Source organism: Danio rerio, chromosome 3 (assembly GCF_052040795.2).
Source record: "Danio rerio strain M-AB ecotype USA chromosome 3, GRCz13ab, whole genome shotgun sequence".
Taxonomy (NCBI): Eukaryota; Metazoa; Chordata; class Actinopteri; order Cypriniformes; family Danionidae; genus Danio; species Danio rerio.
This window is the reverse complement of record NC_141023.1, coordinates 31384968-31404833: the sequence shown is the minus strand read 5'-3', so window position 1 is coordinate 31404833 and position 19866 is coordinate 31384968. Positions and strand designations below refer to the sequence as shown.

General features: G+C 36.7%; 2 protein-coding genes across 3 annotated transcripts; both read left to right on the top strand.

Annotated features, from left to right (window-relative positions):
• The first annotated feature begins 574 nt into the window (after positions 1-574).
• ddx42 (DEAD (Asp-Glu-Ala-Asp) box helicase 42) lies at positions 575-16450 on the top strand. 2 transcript variants are annotated; one of them, NM_001037805.2, is given in 18 exon segments: positions 575-694; positions 1040-1264; positions 1733-1892; positions 3548-3609; positions 3778-3814; positions 4346-4498; positions 7648-7752; positions 7834-7953; positions 8069-8245; positions 8335-8463; positions 8568-8667; positions 9911-9958; positions 10186-10283; positions 10367-10643; positions 10730-10956; positions 11062-11172; positions 14787-14894; positions 15027-16450. In NM_001037805.2, coding segments are annotated over 17 exon segments (2727 nt in total). In that variant the 5' UTR covers positions 575-694; positions 1040-1049; the 3' UTR covers positions 15627-16450.
• A 240-nt stretch (positions 16451-16690) lies between these two features.
• zp3e (zona pellucida glycoprotein 3e) lies at positions 16691-18594 on the top strand. The gene is given in 8 exon segments (NM_001109833.1): positions 16691-17260; positions 17332-17453; positions 17529-17632; positions 17690-17867; positions 17982-18099; positions 18167-18255; positions 18328-18407; positions 18482-18594. Coding segments are annotated over 8 exon segments (1314 nt in total). The 5' UTR covers positions 16691-16708; the 3' UTR covers positions 18553-18594.
• The last annotated feature ends 1272 nt before the right edge of the window (positions 18595-19866 follow it).

The following is a 19866-nucleotide window of genomic DNA, read 5'->3' as shown; positions in this document are numbered from 1 at the left end:
TAATAATAATAATAATAAATTAAACAAACAAAATTAAACAAATAAATGAAATTACAATGACGCTTAAACAAATAACCACAAGGAAAGCAACTAAAATCAAAAATATTCTTTAAATACATCTGCATAATATTTCAGGAATCTTAGATTTTTTTATTGTTAATAAGATGAAGTGATTTTGCGAGAGAGTTCAATTATATACTAAAATGAGCAAAAGATGGGTAATTATTTGCGAATTTTTTGTTTGTGAAGGAAAATTTTGACATATAAGATAAAAAATGTATGTGTTCCAGGGATTTTGCGTTTGGGTTATTATAATAATAAAATAATGTCTTTTAGACTGAAGCAATTCACAGAATTGGCAGACGCAAATATAAAAGAGTTTAGGAGTGACCAAATTTGCTTGGATAATGGACATATGTCTCCTCTGCTTGTTTGCAGAAAGAACAGAAGCCGTCTATGTCCAAAATTTTGGAAATACTTACAGACAATGATGAGGATCTGGCAACATCATTTTCTACGTCCTACACCAAACCCGTCGCGTAAATTTTACCAAACAAGCATCAGGCCATTGTAAATGACGTAAAACACAGTCGCCGAGAAGTGTGCAAGATAGCCCGAAGTGGTAAATACGCTGTGGATAAATAAGGTGTCCACCCACTTTAGAAGACCGCTGTTTTCACCTTATCAGTGACAGGTAAATAAACAAAAAGCTAACAAATCTATCCAGTGCTCTTTAGCGCATGTAAAGTGAAAATAGTCGAAGTATAATCCGTACACAGACACAGCTCAAGGCCTCTCCACAATCAGCGCAGCGCTACGACACAGTGTTGTCGACCGCTTTCAGTTTGCCTGCAGTCATACTGAAAATATTTTGATATAAATATACACTTAAAATCAGCACAGTGGCTGTGATAACGATAGGATAATTACCACAATTGCGGCAGTGGACGAGAATTTTCGCGCTGTATTTATATTTCTACAGTACATTAACGTAAGGTGGATGGTATCTGCTTTTATTCCTCATTTTATTGTTTTTCAGCCCAACAACGATGAACTGGAACAAGGGAGGCCCAAGTGGCAAGCGAGGGTTTGGATTTGGAGGATTCGCTCTTGCGACTGGGAAGAAAGAGGAGCCTCATCTCCCACAGAAGGCCCACTCCTCTTTTGGGGGCACGGGACCGTCAGGTGGATATGGCAAGAATCAGCAGCTATCGTCGTTTTACAAAATAGGAACAAAACGAGCCAATTTCGACGAGGAAAACGCGTGAGTACTGCAGTTAGTCAAATACATTACACAGGGAACACTTCACCTCAAAATGACATCTAAAAATAAACAGAAAGAAAATGTGTTCACATATTTGATTTGCATTTTAAAAATGTACTGAGTATTTACTCACCCTATTAACTCACCCTTAAGGCTATTTGTTAGCCTTTTTGTCCTGCTGAACGCAAAAGAAGATATTTTGAAGAAAGTTGAAAACCTATAACCATTGACATTCATAATAGGGAAAACAAATACTGTGGAAGTCAGTGGTTACAGGTTTCCAACATTTTCATGTCTTTTTTTGGTTTAACAGCAGAAAGAAACCCATAAAGGTTTGAAACAAGCTATTAAAATGCGAGTAAATGTTGACAGAATAAAATTTTTGGGTAACTATCCCCGTTTGTCATCATTTACTTTGTTGGAAAAAGTGATGGAAAGAGGCTAATACAATGATTACATTTTTGATAGTTACTTTGAGGATGATGAGGAGGAGTCCACTGCTGACCTGCCGTATATACCCGCTGAGAACTCTCCCACTAGGAAGCAGTTCCAGTCTGGAGGTGGAGGAGGAGGTGGGGGCTCGGACAGTGAGGATGACCCTCTTGATGCCTTTATGGCTGAAGTGGAGGTGAGAGCTGTGTTTGTAAGCTGTTCTCCATGATGAGCCTCACACAACATGCTGATTGTCAGCTGTCTTTGAGCATCGCTTAGCCTAGATTTTGCTGTGTGGATCGGCACCATCAATATGCTCTACTAGTCGAACTCTCTTATGGCCTTTTGGCCAATTGTGCATGTTGAATTGGTTTCCCATGAGCATTTGTGGGAGAGAGTGAACTCTGAATAGCTATTTAGTTCAGCGGTTCATTTTAATTTAGGCAACACAATACCAATGCTTCAGAAGATTTAAAAATATATATAGAATATATGTTATATAAATATCATATCTATATTGGTATAATCTTGATTTTTCAATCACAGCAAATGAAAACCATTGTTATTCTGAACAATTGTTATTTTCAGAAAACAAACAAACTGAGGCCCTGTTTACACTAATACATTTTAGTTTTAAAACTGCATCTTAGAACAAAAACTATCCACGTCCACATTGGCATTTCACCTGGCGTTTCTGAACAGATCTCCATTCACAATACATTGCTAAAACTGCACATCACATGACCACACACATTCTGGCATGCGCTGGAGCGTATGCACATGTCTGAGCTCCAGGCAGTCAGCGGGTGCTTTGAGCACAGCTACCCAGATGTGAGCAGCGCACGTCAGACAGTTCATCAAGGTTCTCCCTCTGCATCTTATCTCACTATTGTTGTTAAATGTGATATTTAATTAATCTACTCTTTTATCTAACGACTCTTTGTCTTTTGAATCTATTACTTGACTGATTGTTTGCCTTTATTTCCTATATTGTATAAACTTATTGTATGTTATACTTTTATAATGGTCATTATTGATTATTAAAACTGATATTCAGAAAAAGATACAGGGTATGTTTCATGTTTTTCAAAGAAAATGAAAGGAGGCAGTTAGGTTGTAGGCTAGGCTTTATTATAAATATGCATACAGTGAAGATGATGGTCATATTAATATGTAGCTACACGATGCCTTAACATTTTTGGTGTCTGTTAAGTTTATAACAAAATGAAAACAGGCAGTTCCTTAAATCATGTTTTAATGGTTTTGTTAAGATAGTAAAATATCATAGCCAGAGTGATGTGAGTGAGGTTATAAAGTAGCCTACACTGTTCTCTTTGAAGATTTGCCCAACATGTCTCGGGAATTTGTTTTCTATATCAAACTTGCTAAGTCTGAACTTAAGGAAAGGGCGCAAGACTGAACTTTGTGCACTTAATATTGAGGAAAAGCCCAATCAGTCACGCCTCTGTTGTCAGATGTCTCCGTTTTCCCCCATCCACTCTGACACAGAGCAGCAGCTTTTTTTAAACTAAAAAGATCTCTCTAGCGTTTTTTAATATGCTACGTTTTCGGCACTTGAAAACTCTGGGGTTTTGTGGATGACAACTTATGCATTTTAAAACAAAAATGTAATAGTGTAAACGGGGCCTGAATGTGTAGTCCTGGATTTGATTTGCCAAATTAATTGGCAAATATGGATATTGATACCAGCTAATATATTTGCACACAACACAAGGCAGCAACATTGATTTTCATTGTCACCAGTTGATTTGGTGTGTTAATGCTTTTACAACCTGCAACAGACATTGCTGCTTTTACTTTATTTATTTATTTTTTTACTTTTTTTTTCAGGACCAGGCAGCAAAGGATATGAAAAAACTTGAGGAAAAGGAAAAAGAGAAAAAGATGGCCAAGTAAGAGTCTGTCATGATTACATTAAAAAAAAGAAAATCAACACTGTTCATCCTGATAATATTTTAACAGAGGATGGGAATAGATGGGGTTTATGGGTAGAGTATGGGTTTCCATGGGTGATTGAGCGAGTCGCAGGGAAGTTTTTTTTTCTCCATTTCTTTTTCCAGGGGTATTCGGGATGACATTGAAGAGGAAGATGACCAAGTGAGTGACCCTCTTGACGTTACTACCGCCGTCATATCTTTGCCACAGCAACGACTGTGTCCCGCTACTCTTAATCTTTCTTTCCTGTGCTCATTATAAGTAGAATTAAACATCAGTTTACGGACTGAGGCTGAGCCATTATGTTATTGGTGATGGAGATGGTGCAAGGGAGTTGATTGTTAAAGCTCTAAATGAACTCATCAGTTGTGTTTTCATTATATTAAAAGATTGAAAATACCATATCTGTTTTATTCAAATGTTAATCGGTAAAGAGATTTGTTTGTGACTTAATCTTAATGTGTTAAAATATCTGTCATTATTTAATATAATTGCAATATCATTAAGACCACGACTTTTATCCATATTTGTTGGTAGTTTTGAGTTTCAGAACATATTATTTGATAATTGAGAATTAAATTTATATGGATTTTAGCTTTGGACTAGGTAATTTTAATGAATTTGAGGGCAACTTTAGTTTAATTCATGGCCTGCTATGATTTGCCTGGATCTAAAGCTTGTATTTCTTCGCAGGAAGCATATTTTCGCTACATGGCGGAGAACCCAACAGCTGGGCTGACCCAAGAGGAGGAGGAGGAAGAAGTGGACTATGATAGTGATGGAAACCCTATTGCCCCTACTACAAAAAAGATTATCATGCCCCTGCCCCCCATAGACCACTCAGAGGTATTGTTCCTGTGAGAAAAGTCGGCCAAGATTAGTTTGGAGACTGTTCGGTGTGTTGATGTTTAATGTACCCTACAGGCTAATCCAATATAGCTTATTGTTTTGCTTATTTGTTTGTGTTGTTTACTAAAGTCTTTTTTATAAATATATAAATTAAATTAAGTTAATTTTAACCTAGTTTTCACTATTTTTTTTACATTTATTTTTAGTAAGATTATTTTTTTACAACAGAACAATTATTTAACAGGAAAAAAACATGCTAGTATATATCACTACATGCAGACACCTATCAATACTCACCTACAGTATTAATATTACCTGTATATGTGTGTGTGTGTGTGTGTGTATATATATATATATATATATATATATATATATATATATATATATATATATATATATATATATATATATATTAGGGTTGGGCATCTAAGCTATAATGCCGATCCGATACGCATCTCGATACAAAGAATACGATCCGATATATTAGCGATACATTTGTGACATATTGCGATGCAACACGATACGATTCACACCCATATCACGATACAATGCGATAATTCAGCACTAACTAATTAGATCAAGTTTATGAGATGATGTGAAAGAGGATGCTGTGCCATTGAATGAGTTTGATTATTTATTAACCAAGCAAAACCAAGACTTTTTTACAAACTGGCTCTTCTCTCAGAGCCAGAGTGTCAGTTTACAGTAGAGGGCCATTTTAGAACCTATAGCACATATTATTTAAGTATTTTCAAGATAAACAGAATGTATAAGTGCAATATATATTAAAAAATATATATATTTGCACTCTTTCAACATAAATAAATTTAGCATTGCACAACAAGAATTGTGATTTAACTTTTCAACTATGAAAACAAGTTTTACAAAGATATATTTTGCCACTGATTATTCAAAACTTAAGGTCGTGAACTAGCAGTGTTATGCTGCTTTGAAACATCACTGTCACTGTAAACAACAGGCTAATAAAAATATAACAAACCAGCAATCTTCTTGCTGTGAGGTGGTCAAACTACCCACTGTGCCACCGTGACACCCAATTATTTTTATCATTATTATTATTAATTTTATTATTATTATTATTATTATTAAATAAAAATTAACAGGAGGAGGTGTTTAAAACCTTCGTTCTCCGTGACACTAGGCTGAATATCTTTGCAGATGAACAATGCAATAGCATTCGTTATTGGCGTAGAGCGAGCAGAACTGTTGCGCATGGAAAAAAAAAACTTTCAATGCTTTTCTCACCACTTTTGGAGCTGGTTGAAGCAGTGCGAAAGCCGGGGATGCAGAAACACTAGAAGATGCTTTCACAACAACACCGTGGCGCCGCTTCAAGTGAGATATCAGATTAGTCGTACTGCCCGCGTATTTTACAGATGCGCGGCACATTTTGCAAATTGCATCTGTCCTGTCATGTCGTCCATCCTTAAATCCATAATGTTGCCATACTTTAGATTTAAAACTCAGTGAGGAATAAAATGTTTGTTTTGCTTCTCGCGCTTTCTGAGGGCGCTCCACTAGCTTCATCCGCACACCTGATACACTGAGACGTAGTGTAAGTGTGCACATCCGCAAATCCGTTGCTAAGGCTTACTTTATATAGGTCGATTAAATTATGCGCCAAAAACAGGTTGACAACACTTGTTAATAAATAAAAAATACATTCTTTATTAAAAATATAAGCTGTATCTCGGAAAAATCGATGCATCTCGCAAAAACCGATGCATCTCGATTTGCTTCCAAAATTTCATTCATCCTCTGCTGCTCAACCGATGCACTCGCATCGTGCACGCGCATGACCGCGTATCGATACATATCGGTTAATCTTCCCATCCCTAATATATATATATATATATATATATATATATATATATATATATATATAGCCTTGTTCCTCCTTATCGCAAACATAACAGCAGTCTGGTGAGAAATCTCTGTAGACGGATGGCATTTCATGTCACGTTCAGCCTTATAATCTTAAAATGTGAGCATAATTTGCTGTTTTGTCATCACCTTAAGGGGGTCACACACCAGAAGCGCCGCTTCATATTATGCTATAGAGAATCATTCAAATACTAGCTGTAAAGTGATGTTGGTGAATTAGTAACGGCTTCTGCTGTTCTGACGTCAGCTGCAGATGTGAATGAATGGTGGAAGAAAGTAGTTTCTAATACAAAAGGACTCTCGGTGTTTGATTTTCTTTTTTATGTACAAGATTGTGCCATCGAACTGTTGTATAATTTCAATATCACACTCGTAGCAGTGTGCTATGGCTGTATATCAGCACTGGTCAGCACATTCACTTAAATGGGGAAGTCTTTATATTCCCTATAAATCAACCTTTTTTCCCAATTCGTTTCATCCTCAACATAAATGTCTTTTTCTTTTCATTACATAAATTTCTTCAATCATCTCAAACCACTGCTTACATTTCAACGTTGAGTCTTTAAGCCAGTTCCTTGTTATAGTCTTTTGCATGGCACAAGAGGAATCCTACACAAATATTGGTCACTTTTAGGGACAACGTCCTTAATATCTCCTATAAACAGAAATAGTGCAGTCCTAGGAACTCTGCATCCAAACGTCTCAGAAACAATTGTTTTTATTTATTTAATTTTTTTTTATTTCGTAGTTTAACTGTCTTTGAATGTTAAAATTTTTATATTTCAAATATTCACTTTAGTCTTTTATATTTTAGTAAATTAATTCAATATGTATTGCCTTTATTACTACTATTTCTGTTTAAATCTCAACCCCCTGGCACTTCTTTTAAAAAATAGCGGATCAGTGGATTTAAAACAAGGGTTTTCAAAGAGAGTGGCAAAGTATAACGATTTAAAACTACATTGTGTTTCAAACTCATAAAGCTTCCTGTTTAATGTTATTCTTCTTTATACATTGAAAATATTGTTTCACTGAATTAATGATCTGTAGTAGGTATATATATATATATATAATAGTCATATAATTTATTGTTATACTGTAAATGTATACCATATTTTAAGGTTATACTTTTTGATGCTTGAAAACCTCACATTGTTATTGATCCATGTACATAAAAGAAAAGTGTAAGATTATTATAAAAAGAATAAAAAATAATTTCTTTTTGCCTCTCTTATGTGTAGATTGACTATTCTCCATTTGAGAAGAACTTCTATAATGAGCATGAGGAAATCAGCAGTTTGACTGGGGCCGAAGTGGTGGAACTGAGACGGAAACTCAACTTAAAGGTCACTTTTTAAATCACTATAAACACATTCAAAAACTATAATTTTCCTTCAACCTAGATTAACCCATATGTATGTAAACAGGTTTCAGGCGCAGCCCCTCCTAAACCAGCAACCAGTTTTGCCCACTTTGGATTTGATGAACAGCTCATGCATCAGATTCGTAAATCTGAGTACACTCAACCGACCCCCATCCAGTGCCAGGTGAGGTGCCAAACAATCTCACTAATGTACTCATGTTGATGTATGCCATCAGCAATAGAGTAATTTCATGGTTTCATTGTTTTTGGAAAAAAAATTATGTGTGTGTTTTTTCTAGGGCGTTCCTATAGCTTTGAGTGGCAGAGATGCGATTGGCATTGCCAAAACCGGTAGTGGAAAGACGGCAGCTTTCATTTGGCCAATTCTGGTGCACATTATGGACCAGAAGGAGCTGGAGCCAGGAGAAGGGCCCATTGCTGTGATCGTCTGCCCCACTAGAGAGCTCTGTCAACAGGTCAGAATTGTTTTTCTTATGGAATAGTCTTGGTGCTATTCATTTTTGTTCTGTATTTTGGAAATGTATGACTTTCCTGTGTATTTCAGATTCATGCTGAATGCAAGCGCTTCGGGAAAGCATACGGCCTCCGCTCAGTGGCAGTATATGGAGGTGGCAGCATGTGGGAACAAGCCAAAGCCCTACAGGAAGGAGCTGAAATTGTTGTCTGCACCCCAGTAAGAATTTGTAATAATTTAATAAACCCCTATTTGTATTCACTTGTGTTTAATTAAGGGGTTTGTTTAAGCAAATGTTTTTAATGTTCACATTTCTCGCATAGGGCCGTCTGATCGATCATGTAAAAAAGAAAGCTACGTCTCTGCAGCGAGTGACCTTTCTAGTATTTGATGAAGCTGATCGCATGTTTGATATGGGCTTTGGTATGTGTGAAATGCAGTATTTGTTTTGTCTCTTTAATATTGTATCAGTCATTTTAGAAGTTAGTTTTGTTATATGATAGGTCACCTAAACCAAAACATTGTCATGTTATGATTTACAGAACACAGTCAGTAAATTGTTATTCAATGTATCAATAGTTTATATACCAGAGTTTATTTTCAGGCATATTTAAAATGAGATTTATTTAATGATGTTTTTTAGGTTCATATCATATTAAGGTGTTTATTTGAAGGCCCAATCCCATTGTATTTTTTACCCCTTTCCCCTTGGCCCTTGAAACGGAGTGTGAAGGGAAAGGGCTTCAAGTTTTACCCCTATAAAATGGGACAGCACTACAACACCAGCACACGTCATCATATATCATCACGACTGCCGTAGTTATTCCATTTGTGTTATTTTTTGGTATTTATCTTTAGGAAATAACAAAAGACAACGATATCATGTTGTCAAATCAATATAATGTGGAAGACATTATAAGATCGTAACTGTACTGTGTATTCACACCGTAACATATTAATCTATACGAGAAGTACATTAACATCATACCAGACACTGTAAAAAGCTCATTACCAGCCACTTTATATAGATTAAATATTGATATTTTAATCTATTTCTGTTGATATAGATATTTTGCGCTAAAAATATATTTTTAATTGTTTTTCTTATAAAGCATGATGGCAAACCACAACAAACCGTTATGAATTTATTAAAATGTGCTTAATTGTTGTAAAAATTCTTAATACTGACAAAAAATACTAATTTGTGCATCTCGTTTCTTTCATGTGCAGCATTGCTTTTTGTATTCTGGGAAATTTTCATACCCCGTGGTTTTGAGTTCTGAAAAATACAAGTTTCAAGGGCTATCTAGCCTTTCCTTTAGCCCTATGCCTTTACGCTAAAGAGAATTGGGACTTGCTAAAGGGAATTGCTAAGGAGTAGAATTGGCATTGGGCCTAAATATTACACTTTATTAACACTATACTATAAATCTCAAGTTTTGAATCATGGAAAATCACATTAAGTATGAGCATTAATATTTATTTTTTATAAGTATAGGTTTGTATGTATTAAAATAATATTGACCTAGATATTGTTCTTAATGACAAAGTACTAGACAAGTTAGGTGCATCTAAAATACTTACTATGTGTATGTAGTTTTTTGTAAATGCCTTTGCCCTAAGAAATTTATAATTGTATCATTTTAATTTTATTTGTATTTAACAGAATACCAAGTGAGATCCATTGCCAGCCATGTTCGACCTGATCGACAAAGTAAGTCTTTTTCACATTCGTCATTTTAATGTCTCACTATATAAGTGAGTACAAATGGGCCCTCACAAGTATAGCTAAACCTGTATATAGACACACACACACACGCACATATATATTATAGTGTGTTTTACATCTTTAATGCTCATTTTTGACTTTACCTCGACTTATCTTTTTTTGTACTAGCTTTAATGTACACAAAAATCTTTATGACCACTGATCTCCCACAGCTCTGTTATTCAGTGCAACTTTCCGGAAGAAAATCGAAAAACTAGCACGAGATATTTTGGTCGACCCCATTCGTGTGGTGCAGGGAGACATAGGAGAGGTGCACCCCTTATTTCTTACACAAACATTTGTGTACCGCATATTTGTAGGTGTTCACCTAACCCATATATTTCATCCTCTCAGGCTAATGAAGACATCACTCAGATAGTGGAGGTGCTGCAGTCTGGCCAGGACAAATGGGGTTGGCTGACCCGCAGACTGGTGGAGTTCACATCCGCTGGCTCAGTGCTGGTGTTTGTTACTAAAAAGGCTAACTGTGAGGAGCTGGCAACAAATTTAATTCAGGAAGGATATAGCCTGGGTCTGCTTCATGGAGACATGGATCAGAGTGAGAGGAACAAAGTCATAGCAGACTTTAAAAAGAAGAATCTGCCTGTATTGGTGGCAACCGATGTTGCTGGTTAGTGGAACTTATATTTTGCAATCAATCTTCAACTGTTTCTCGTTGTCACTGCCAAAATAAAGTTGTTGTTTTTTACTTCATAGCTCGTGGGTTGGATATTCCATCTATTCGCACTGTTGTCAACTATGATGTAGCCCGGGACATTGACACACATACACATCGAATTGGTAGAACAGGTCGTGCTGGAGAAAAAGGTGTAGCTTATACATTGCTCACCACTAAAGACACTTCATTTGCTGGTGACCTGGTTCGTAATTTAGAGGGAGCCAATCAGAGTGTTTCAAAAGATCTGTTAGACCTGGCCATGCAGGTAATTCAACACCTTTCACAATGCACGTTTCATTGATTTTGCTTTTAAATAATTGCTGAATTAATACATTTTTAACTTTGCTTTTAATGTTTTTTTTCCTCGTAGAATCCCTGGTTCAGGAAATCTCGCTTTAAGGGAGGAAAAGGGAAGAAGATTAATATTGGAGGTGGAGGCTTGGGCTATAGAGAGAGACCTGGCCTTGGATCGGAATGCTCTGTTAGTTTGAGATTTATTTTGGTTTTATTTAAAAAAATATGAAGAGTTCAGATGCAAAAGCGGCTAAACCAAATTCAACCAAAATGAGCTAATGACATTGAGAGAAGTTATAGGCACAAAGTACATATTCAACAAGTATTTTAGTTTCAAATCATCTAAATCCCAGAGTCAGCCCATTCAGAAATAACAATTTGTTGGCAAAAGCCTCTAAACACCACTTGCATCTGACAGCAAAAGCAGCTTTGTCCCAAGAACCAATCAGAAGGCGCGAATCTAATTATATGTTTTCAGTGTAACAGCACGCTGATAAGCCGGCTTTTATGACGAGACTGTTTTATTCCGCTTCCGATTTTAAAACATGTAGTTTGATGAACTGGATGAGCTTGTCAGTGAATGGCAAATGAAAATGTCCCTTACCTCAAAACTCTGCATTATATAAAAAAAGAACACAATACAGTCAGAAGTGTAGCATGCATTAATAATGTTTTTTTGCGCAGCGACGCTACTTTGAATGAGTCTGATTTACTATACATTAAATGCAACTCCGTTTTATGAAAGACGAAGTTAAGATGCCGTTCTTTTATCCCGCATGGATGCTATGAGGATAAACAAGAGACGAAAAAGAGATCAAGACCTTGAGTAAAGTGAGAACGAATTAATGAATGACAGCTACTGAAATTGTCTGAGGGACATCCCTTTTTGCAGAGCAGGCCTACCTTGTGTTTTATTGCTAATGTAAGCTATTTTTTAAAAAGATAATTATAATGTACAAAACTATACATTATTCATATTAAATGTCTGATAAGCTTTTTAATAATGGAAAATGCACCAGATATTGATGTTTCACAATATTTTTACACTACATTATTTGAATTTAACAAGCTTAGTTTACAATGTTTGCAATGTTTTCATTACTCACATTTAATCTAAATCACCAATATCAGAAATGCCAACAGATTTAGATTTAATTAATGTTCATTTTAACGTTATTGATTAATGCATTTACTTGACAGATTTCGTTCATTCGTTTTCCTTCTGCTTTGTCCCTGATTAATCATGTGTTACCACAGCAGAATGAACCGCCACTTATCTGACAGATTTAAGTATTTTTTATTTTAGGTGGTTTGTGTAATTAGTTTTATGTTTGGTAAAATAATTTCTAATTACATCTTTAGTGATTTTTCAACTAATTACAACGTATTTTACCAATAGGTAGATTTAGGTTTTTGCAAAAAAAAAAAAAAAAAGCACAAGTGGATTTAGCAAGTTTTGACACAAGTAATTCTACTTTATCTAAAGTGACATTTTTGAAAAAAAAAAAAAAAGGTATTGTATTTACTTGCTAATACCCTTATCATTTTCATTAAATTAAACTGCAGGACCTAATCAGAGAAGCCTGATAGAAAATGCTCATTTACAAGAAAAGAGGTCTGATGACTCAAGGAGGGGTTTGCATCTGAACTCTTTATATGGTTATTATATTTGATTGGATGGTCATTGGAGATAATAATGTCTTTATTATTGTAATTAGAGAGTTTACTCAACCCGAGGTCATCCAAGATGTAGTGACTTTTGTTCTACATCAAGAACATTAAAGAAGATTTTTACCCAAGCTATAAGTCAACTGAACTAGACTTTGATTGATGGTTGCATGTTAGACAGCCAACGGTAGAATACACAAAAAAAGTATATTTTGCGCTTAAACTTCCTGTTAGATTCTGACGTGTGTTAGTGTAACCACACAACAAATAGGAAGGATGCAAGTGTTGAATTGCTCTTCAGAATAGTATCTGCATTGTACCTGTGTATACGTCTTTCGGATGAGACGTTAAACCGAGGTCCTGACTCTCTGTGGTCATTAACAATCCCATGGCACTTCTCGTGAAAGAGCAGGGGTGTAACCCTGGTGTCCTGGCCAAAATCTCTCTTTCGGCCCATACGTTCATGGCCTCCCAATCATCCCCTTCCACCGAATTGGCTCGATCACTGTCTCTCCACCCCACCAATATCTGGTGTGTGCTGAGTGCACTGGCGCAGTTGCACTGTGGCTGCCGTCACATCATCCAAGTGGATGCTGCACACTGGTGGTGGTGTGGAGAGACCCCCTCATGATTGTGAAGCGCTTTGGGTGTATGGCCATACACAATAAATGCGCTATATAAATACACATTACATTACATTACGTCTTTCAACAGTAGACTAGAATCTATCATGCATTCACATTAGTTATGCCCATATCTGAGAAAATTATTAAGAAGGGTTGTTTGGTGTGCAGAAAGTAAGTACTTTAACACATATCACAGAATATCAGAGAAGATGGTAAATTAGTAAACCTTTTTTTTTTGTGGGAATTCATCAATTGACTCTGATTGGACAAGGAGAAAATGGGCTATTTTTCTATTGTTGTGTGTGGGTTTTAAGTTGGGCTGGAAAAGTTTCAATAATCTGGCAACCCTGCCTACATCTTGGATGGCCAGAGAATGAATAATTTAACTACCATATTTAATTTTTTGGGAAGAACTGGCAGAACTTTTTTAATGTTTGTTTTGGCATCTTTTTACAAAACCACCAATCACAGTCTAAACTTTGCTAATTGCATTCATTATTCAGGATTCGTATGGGTGCTGGTAATCCTGGAAAATGCTGTATTTTTAATATAGTGTTTTCAAGGTTAGGAAAGTGCTTGGATTTTGGACAAAGTGCCTGAACCAGCTTGGATTTGAAATTGTACGGGTCAAAATTGTGACCGTTTTGGTCGCATATGCACCCAAAATTTTATCTATTTAGGAGCATTTGTGCGAGTACATAAAACTGTTGTCGTGCTACCAGTTTTCACTGCAAAATGTTCACCATATGTTTGTTTAGGAGACTGCATTTTTGTACCTAAAAACAACAAACAAACCGCTCAGGAATAGTTTAAAACAGTCATGTCAACTTGCTACTACACATTTACATTTAGTCATTTTACATTTAGTCATTTAGCAGACGCTTTTATCCAAAGCGACTTACAAATGAGGACAAGGAAGCAATTTACACAACTATAAGAGCAACAATGAATAAGTACTAAAGGCAAGTTTCAGGTCTGTAAAGTCTAAGAAGGGAAGTGTTAGTAGTTTTTTTTTTTTTTTTTTTTTTTTTGTACAGTTAGTTAGTGTGATATTCAAATAGGCAATTAGGAAGTGAAGTGGAGCACTTTGAAAAAAAAGTGGAGTATGCATTAATGCATTACACCAAAACAAAATCTGACTGTAAGCTCATTTTTTAAGATATCAACTTTCGGCAGAAAGAGACCGAACTTAAAAAGTTCCAATAACTGAACTTGTTTAAACATTTTTGGGTGAACTATGCCAATAAATTTATGCTCCAAAGTATTCAAGAATTTCAATTTAATTATCATATTGTGTTTTTTAAAATAGCACAATGGATGATAATTTCACATAATTGTGAAAAAGTACATACAGGATATATAAATGTAATTTACCGTGGTTAAGTGCTGGAAAAGCATAAAAATGCACCTTGAAAGTGCTTGAAAAGTGCTGGAATTTGAAGTTAAAAAGGTGTAAGAACCCTGTTTAATATTGTTCTAATAACATTAATTTCATGCATTTAAACAGGAGCGCAGTGGTGGTTCTATTGCAGCAGCTCTTGGAAACTATGAAACCTTCAAACCCTCCACTGGAGCAATGGGAGACCGTATGTCTGCCTTAAAGCAAGCATTTCAGGTGAACACACTCACATCCCATTCTCTTCACCTCGTTTTTTCCTACTATTTGTGTCAGCTTCTTTACTATAGACACCAGTGTCTTGATGCACCAGTCTTTGAATTTTGTTTAACATGTTCTTGTTTCTCTTAGGCTCAGTACAAAAACCACTTTGTCGCGGCATCAGGTGTTCCTCCTAAACTCACCACAAAGTCCAGCAGCTCATCTGGATGGACCAGCGCTGGAAGTCTGAGTTCTTTGCCAACAGGAGCACCTGAGGGGCCGGACAGACCTCACCTGTCCTTCTCGCCATCATCCTCTTCCTCGTTTTCCATGCCACCGCCTCCAGCTCTCACCTCAGGCATTAAAATGAGTGGCTTCAGCAGTGCAGGCACCCTCAGCTCAATTTCAGACTCTTACTCTAGCTCTTCTTCAAAAGAGCCGTCCCGTAGCGAGAGGCACTCTGATGACAGGGGCCGGCATGGAGATAGTCATAGTCACCGTCATAGTGACAGGCATAGTGGAGGAGAGCGAGAACGAGAGAGAGAGCGTGATCGTGACCGCGATCGCCACGGGGAAAGGGACCGCCATAGTGACAGAGATCGGCATGGGGATAGCCGAAATGGTGAAGGGAGCCATAGGGACAGAGAGGGACGGTCAGAAAGAGATGAAGGTGAGAAGTCAGGGTCTCACAAAGAAAGCTTTGCAGTTCCTGATCCTCCGAAACGTAAGAAAAGCAGATGGGACAATTGAAGTGTACCAGAAAGTAGCAGTCAAATGTTCTTAGATCAGAAGGGGCTTTACTTGTCTGCTTTTTTCTGTATGTTAGATGAAGCTGTATAAAGCCTGACTAGGAGACTCATCACTTTATCATCTTTATAACTTAATGAACCCATTGAAGAAAGGTGTTTTCAACCATTTTAGAATTGTGAATTGGCAGAATGAGTAACAAAAGGCATATTGAGGCCAAGAGTTGTTAAATTAGATGTTCCTGTTCTATGGCAAACAGGTTTTGTTTTTTGTTTTTCTTTCTAAAATGTTTTTGAAATCTCTGTTTTAATGTTTTTTTTTATGTTGTGCTGCTTTACAAGCTTATTGTGAACTATATCATTTTGTTAGGACTTCTGTAGTGTTTTAATGTGTGCTGTCATGTCTCAAACACCACCATTTTCAATGCCCATGAATGAGCTTGTCTTTTGTTCATGTGTTAATATTTTGAATTCAGATCTTTTTTTTTTTTTAGCAAACACTTCAGATTCTTGTCTTTCTGCGCTCATACATCAACATATAATATGGTTCTAAATTAAGAAACCAACTCTACAGTTAATTCTCACACACACTTTCTGACCAAACTAACAACATGATTGGGAGTGGAACAAAACCATCATTGAGCTTACAATAAAGACTGTGCTGTGATATATTCTTGGATTCCTTTGGTCCTGAGGTGAATATTGGAGATAGCTGTTATGAAGCTTTGTTACAAACTAAATCTGATGACCATTATGATTATGGATATTCTAGTGTACAGTTCTGTCTGTGGCCATGCTTCTGAAATAATAAACAAATGGTTTAGAGGTTGGCTGTTTCAAAGAATTGATCTTTCATTATAAAAATTAGGCAATGTTTGAGTTAGCGTCCTATACAACATGCCCTTTTATGGCACGTTTTGGAATTTAGTATGAGGAATGAATGATTTTCACCTGTGACGTACTAATAGAGTAAGTTAGCAGGGCCAGCAAAACATCATGCTCATAACGAGAGAGGCGGAAACATCCTCATTTACATCTGTATAAATCTGGAGGGTAGCGCCTCATTACATTGTTGAACCACTAACCATGGGGATCTTTCAAGTTGGCTTTGTAGTGGTATTTGCAATTGGATCTTTTGTTGCAGAATGGGGAGTAAATGCAGCAGATGATTGGATCCCAAACAAGTTCAGGATACAAAGAGACGTGGTTCAAATTCCTACATTCGTTCCCAGCGTTCCTGCATTTGTTCCGTCTAAGTTCCCACCTCAGTTTACTGTCCAGACACCAGTTAAGACTGAATATAGAGGTCCTGTCCAGGATCTTTTGGATGTTCAGACAAAAGAATTGCTGCAGGGTCCAGTTCCATCCATATCATGGACATTTCCAAGTGTAAAACCTAAACCACAACAGCCAGATATTCCTTTTGAGTTGCGCCATCCTTTACCTGCTAACAGTGTAGCAGCTCAGTGTGGCGAGCGTTTGATCCGCGTGGAAGTCTTGGAGGACTTCTTTGGTACTGGAATGCTAATGATGCCAACTGCTTTCTCACTGGGAGGATGTGCACCAATTGGAGAAGACCCTACTGCTAAAGTGGTTATCTTTGAGTCAGAGTTACATAAATGTGGAAGCACAACCGTAGTAAGTGGATTTATTTGTTTTTGTGTTTTGTCTTTGTGGCGCATCTTAATGATTGTTCAACCTTTGACTAGATGACTGAGAATGAGCTTGTCTACACCTTCAATCTTATCTTCACCCCACAAGATGCTCCAGCTGGTGCTCCTATTGCCAGGAGCAGTGGCGCAGTCGTTGGTATTCAGTGTCATTATCCAAGGTTAGGCCTTAACTTGAATGATGGATGTGCCAATTGCTTAAACTGTAGAATTAAAGAGGCTGTCTCTTCCTACAGACTCATCAATGTGACCAGCAATGCCTTATTGCCCACTTGGCTCCCATATGGTGCTACCATGGTTGCAGAGGAGCTTTTGGTCTTCTCCCTCAGGATCATGACTGGTTGGTATTGGAGGTTTATGCAACTTGTTAACGTAGGCTAAAATTCTTTCTTTGCAGAGGACTGGCTATATGAGAGGCCTTCCAACGAGTTCTTCCTGGGTGATTTCATTAATCTTGAGGCTTCAGTAATGTCATACAATCACATTCCTCTGCGAGTGTTTGTTGACAGCTGTGTGGCATCTTCTGATCCTACTGTCGCTAATGCTCTCCGATACTCCTTTATTGAGAATAATGGGTAAGATGTCTTTTTGAAGTACCAGTCTTTGCTGTGGTTATGGAAGATCTGATCTGTACCTTTAAATTTTTTTTTTTGTTTTTTTTTTTTTTCTCCCCCCTTATATACATGCAGATGTCTAGTTGATTCCAAACTCACAGGCTCTAGCTCTAAGTTCATGGCTCGGACTCAAATGGACAAGCTGCACTTTCAGTTGGAGGCCTTCAGATTCCAGCAGGATCTTACAGGAGTTGTATGTATTTGCATTTTTTTTTTCTTTTCTCCTTGTTGGCATGGTGTAAATTAACCGTCTTTTGTAGATCTACATCGCTTGTGTCCTCGAAGTGGCAGCAGCATCAGTTCCCACTAATGTGGAGCAAAAGGCTTGCTCTTACTCCTCCTCTAATGGGTACGTTTCCACCAGGTTAGAGTCCCCGTCCCCTAAAAAAAAAGTGCCTTTTTCTAATGCATCTTATAACAGGTGGTTGTCTGCTGATGATGATCATCTGGTGTGTGGCTGTTGTGACTCTACCTGTGGTGAACAGACTGAACAGCTTAATGGCGAGTATTCTTTAGTTTGGGGAGATTAAGGGGATTGTGTTTGGTCACTCATGGTTATTCTGTTTCATTTTTAGTTGCTCCAAAGTGGGATGCTGCATTTGTTGGACCCATCAGCATCAAGGAGTTTGCTTATGGTCCAATGTAATGTACCAAAATGGAGAAATAAAGTCTTTAACTGTTTTGAAAATGAATTTGAATTTGTTTTTTTTGACTAGTGGTTTTGATTGCTTTGGAGTGGAAGACACTGTGCCTTAAGCCAGGCATTATACCTAATTTAGACATTGAATTTTACTATCAAATAAACAAAAGTTTGCCTTGAGGTTATTTATTATTTAAAGTGCCCTAACCTGATTATGAAGACATTTGAAGATGCAAATGGGTTTGAAGGGTTTTTTTTTTTTTTTTTTTTTTTTTTTTTAAGAGACTTGTGGCCAATTTATCAAATTAACATCTGCGCCAAATGCTTGTGACATCTGGTTTGTCATGCAAGCCACCTTAGACCGTGCCACTTTTTGCCAAACCCACCCATGTTTGGCCCACATGCTGTATGACATTGCTGAATGAATGCCTGCTGTGCCAAACTTGCTCATTGGGATGCTTTTTATTAAGTCTCTTACTCGACGTAAACTGCAAGTATCCAATTAACTGCAAATTAAGGCTAATAAGGGTACATTGTGTTAATGGTAAATCAATTTGACTTTTTTTTTTTTTTTTTTTCTCCTTTCCCTTACCATGAAAAAAATAAATCTTGATTTATGAAATCTTACTTGGTTGCAGTGTTGGGTGTTCCCGCTAGATGGTGGAAGTTCTCTTTCCAATATTTTTAAATGTATGTAAAGGAAACTGGTCTGTTCTATTTACCCCTTTGCTTTTGAAAGGGTACTCGATGTGTTTTGAATGATACAAAGGTGCATGCATTCACCATCGAGTTCGGTAGGGTGTTTTTTTTTTTTTTTTTTTTTTTTTTTTTTTTTTTTTTTATATACACATCATGGATTTACTTTAACTTAAAAGCCAGTCAATTTAAAACCATAATTTTGTTAACTGCATCCTCTATAAATTTAAATGTTTTTTTGCAAATCAACATTAGTTTCAGTATGGTCAAACTCAACTTCCGTTTAACAGGTGTGATTGAGAATTTAACAAATGTTTTGTTTGTCTAACCCAACATCTCATAAGTAGTTTAAAGCGATTTACCCATAAATGTGGATCTCCCCCTACCCTATTTACTCACATTTTTTGTCTCACACCTTTTCTTAAACGAGCAATTCTTAAAGCTTAACCTTTTAACTAATAACTTCTAGAGCAAGCCTGTAGCTTTTTTCCCTTTTTTTTCCTCCCCTTTAGAGGACCTTTTTTGCAGTTGTTTGAGGATCAAAAACTGAATTTTAGTCACACTTAAGCACTAATTTGTGAGGTGGTTCTTATTACCACACTTTCTGATGCAACAAAACTTTTT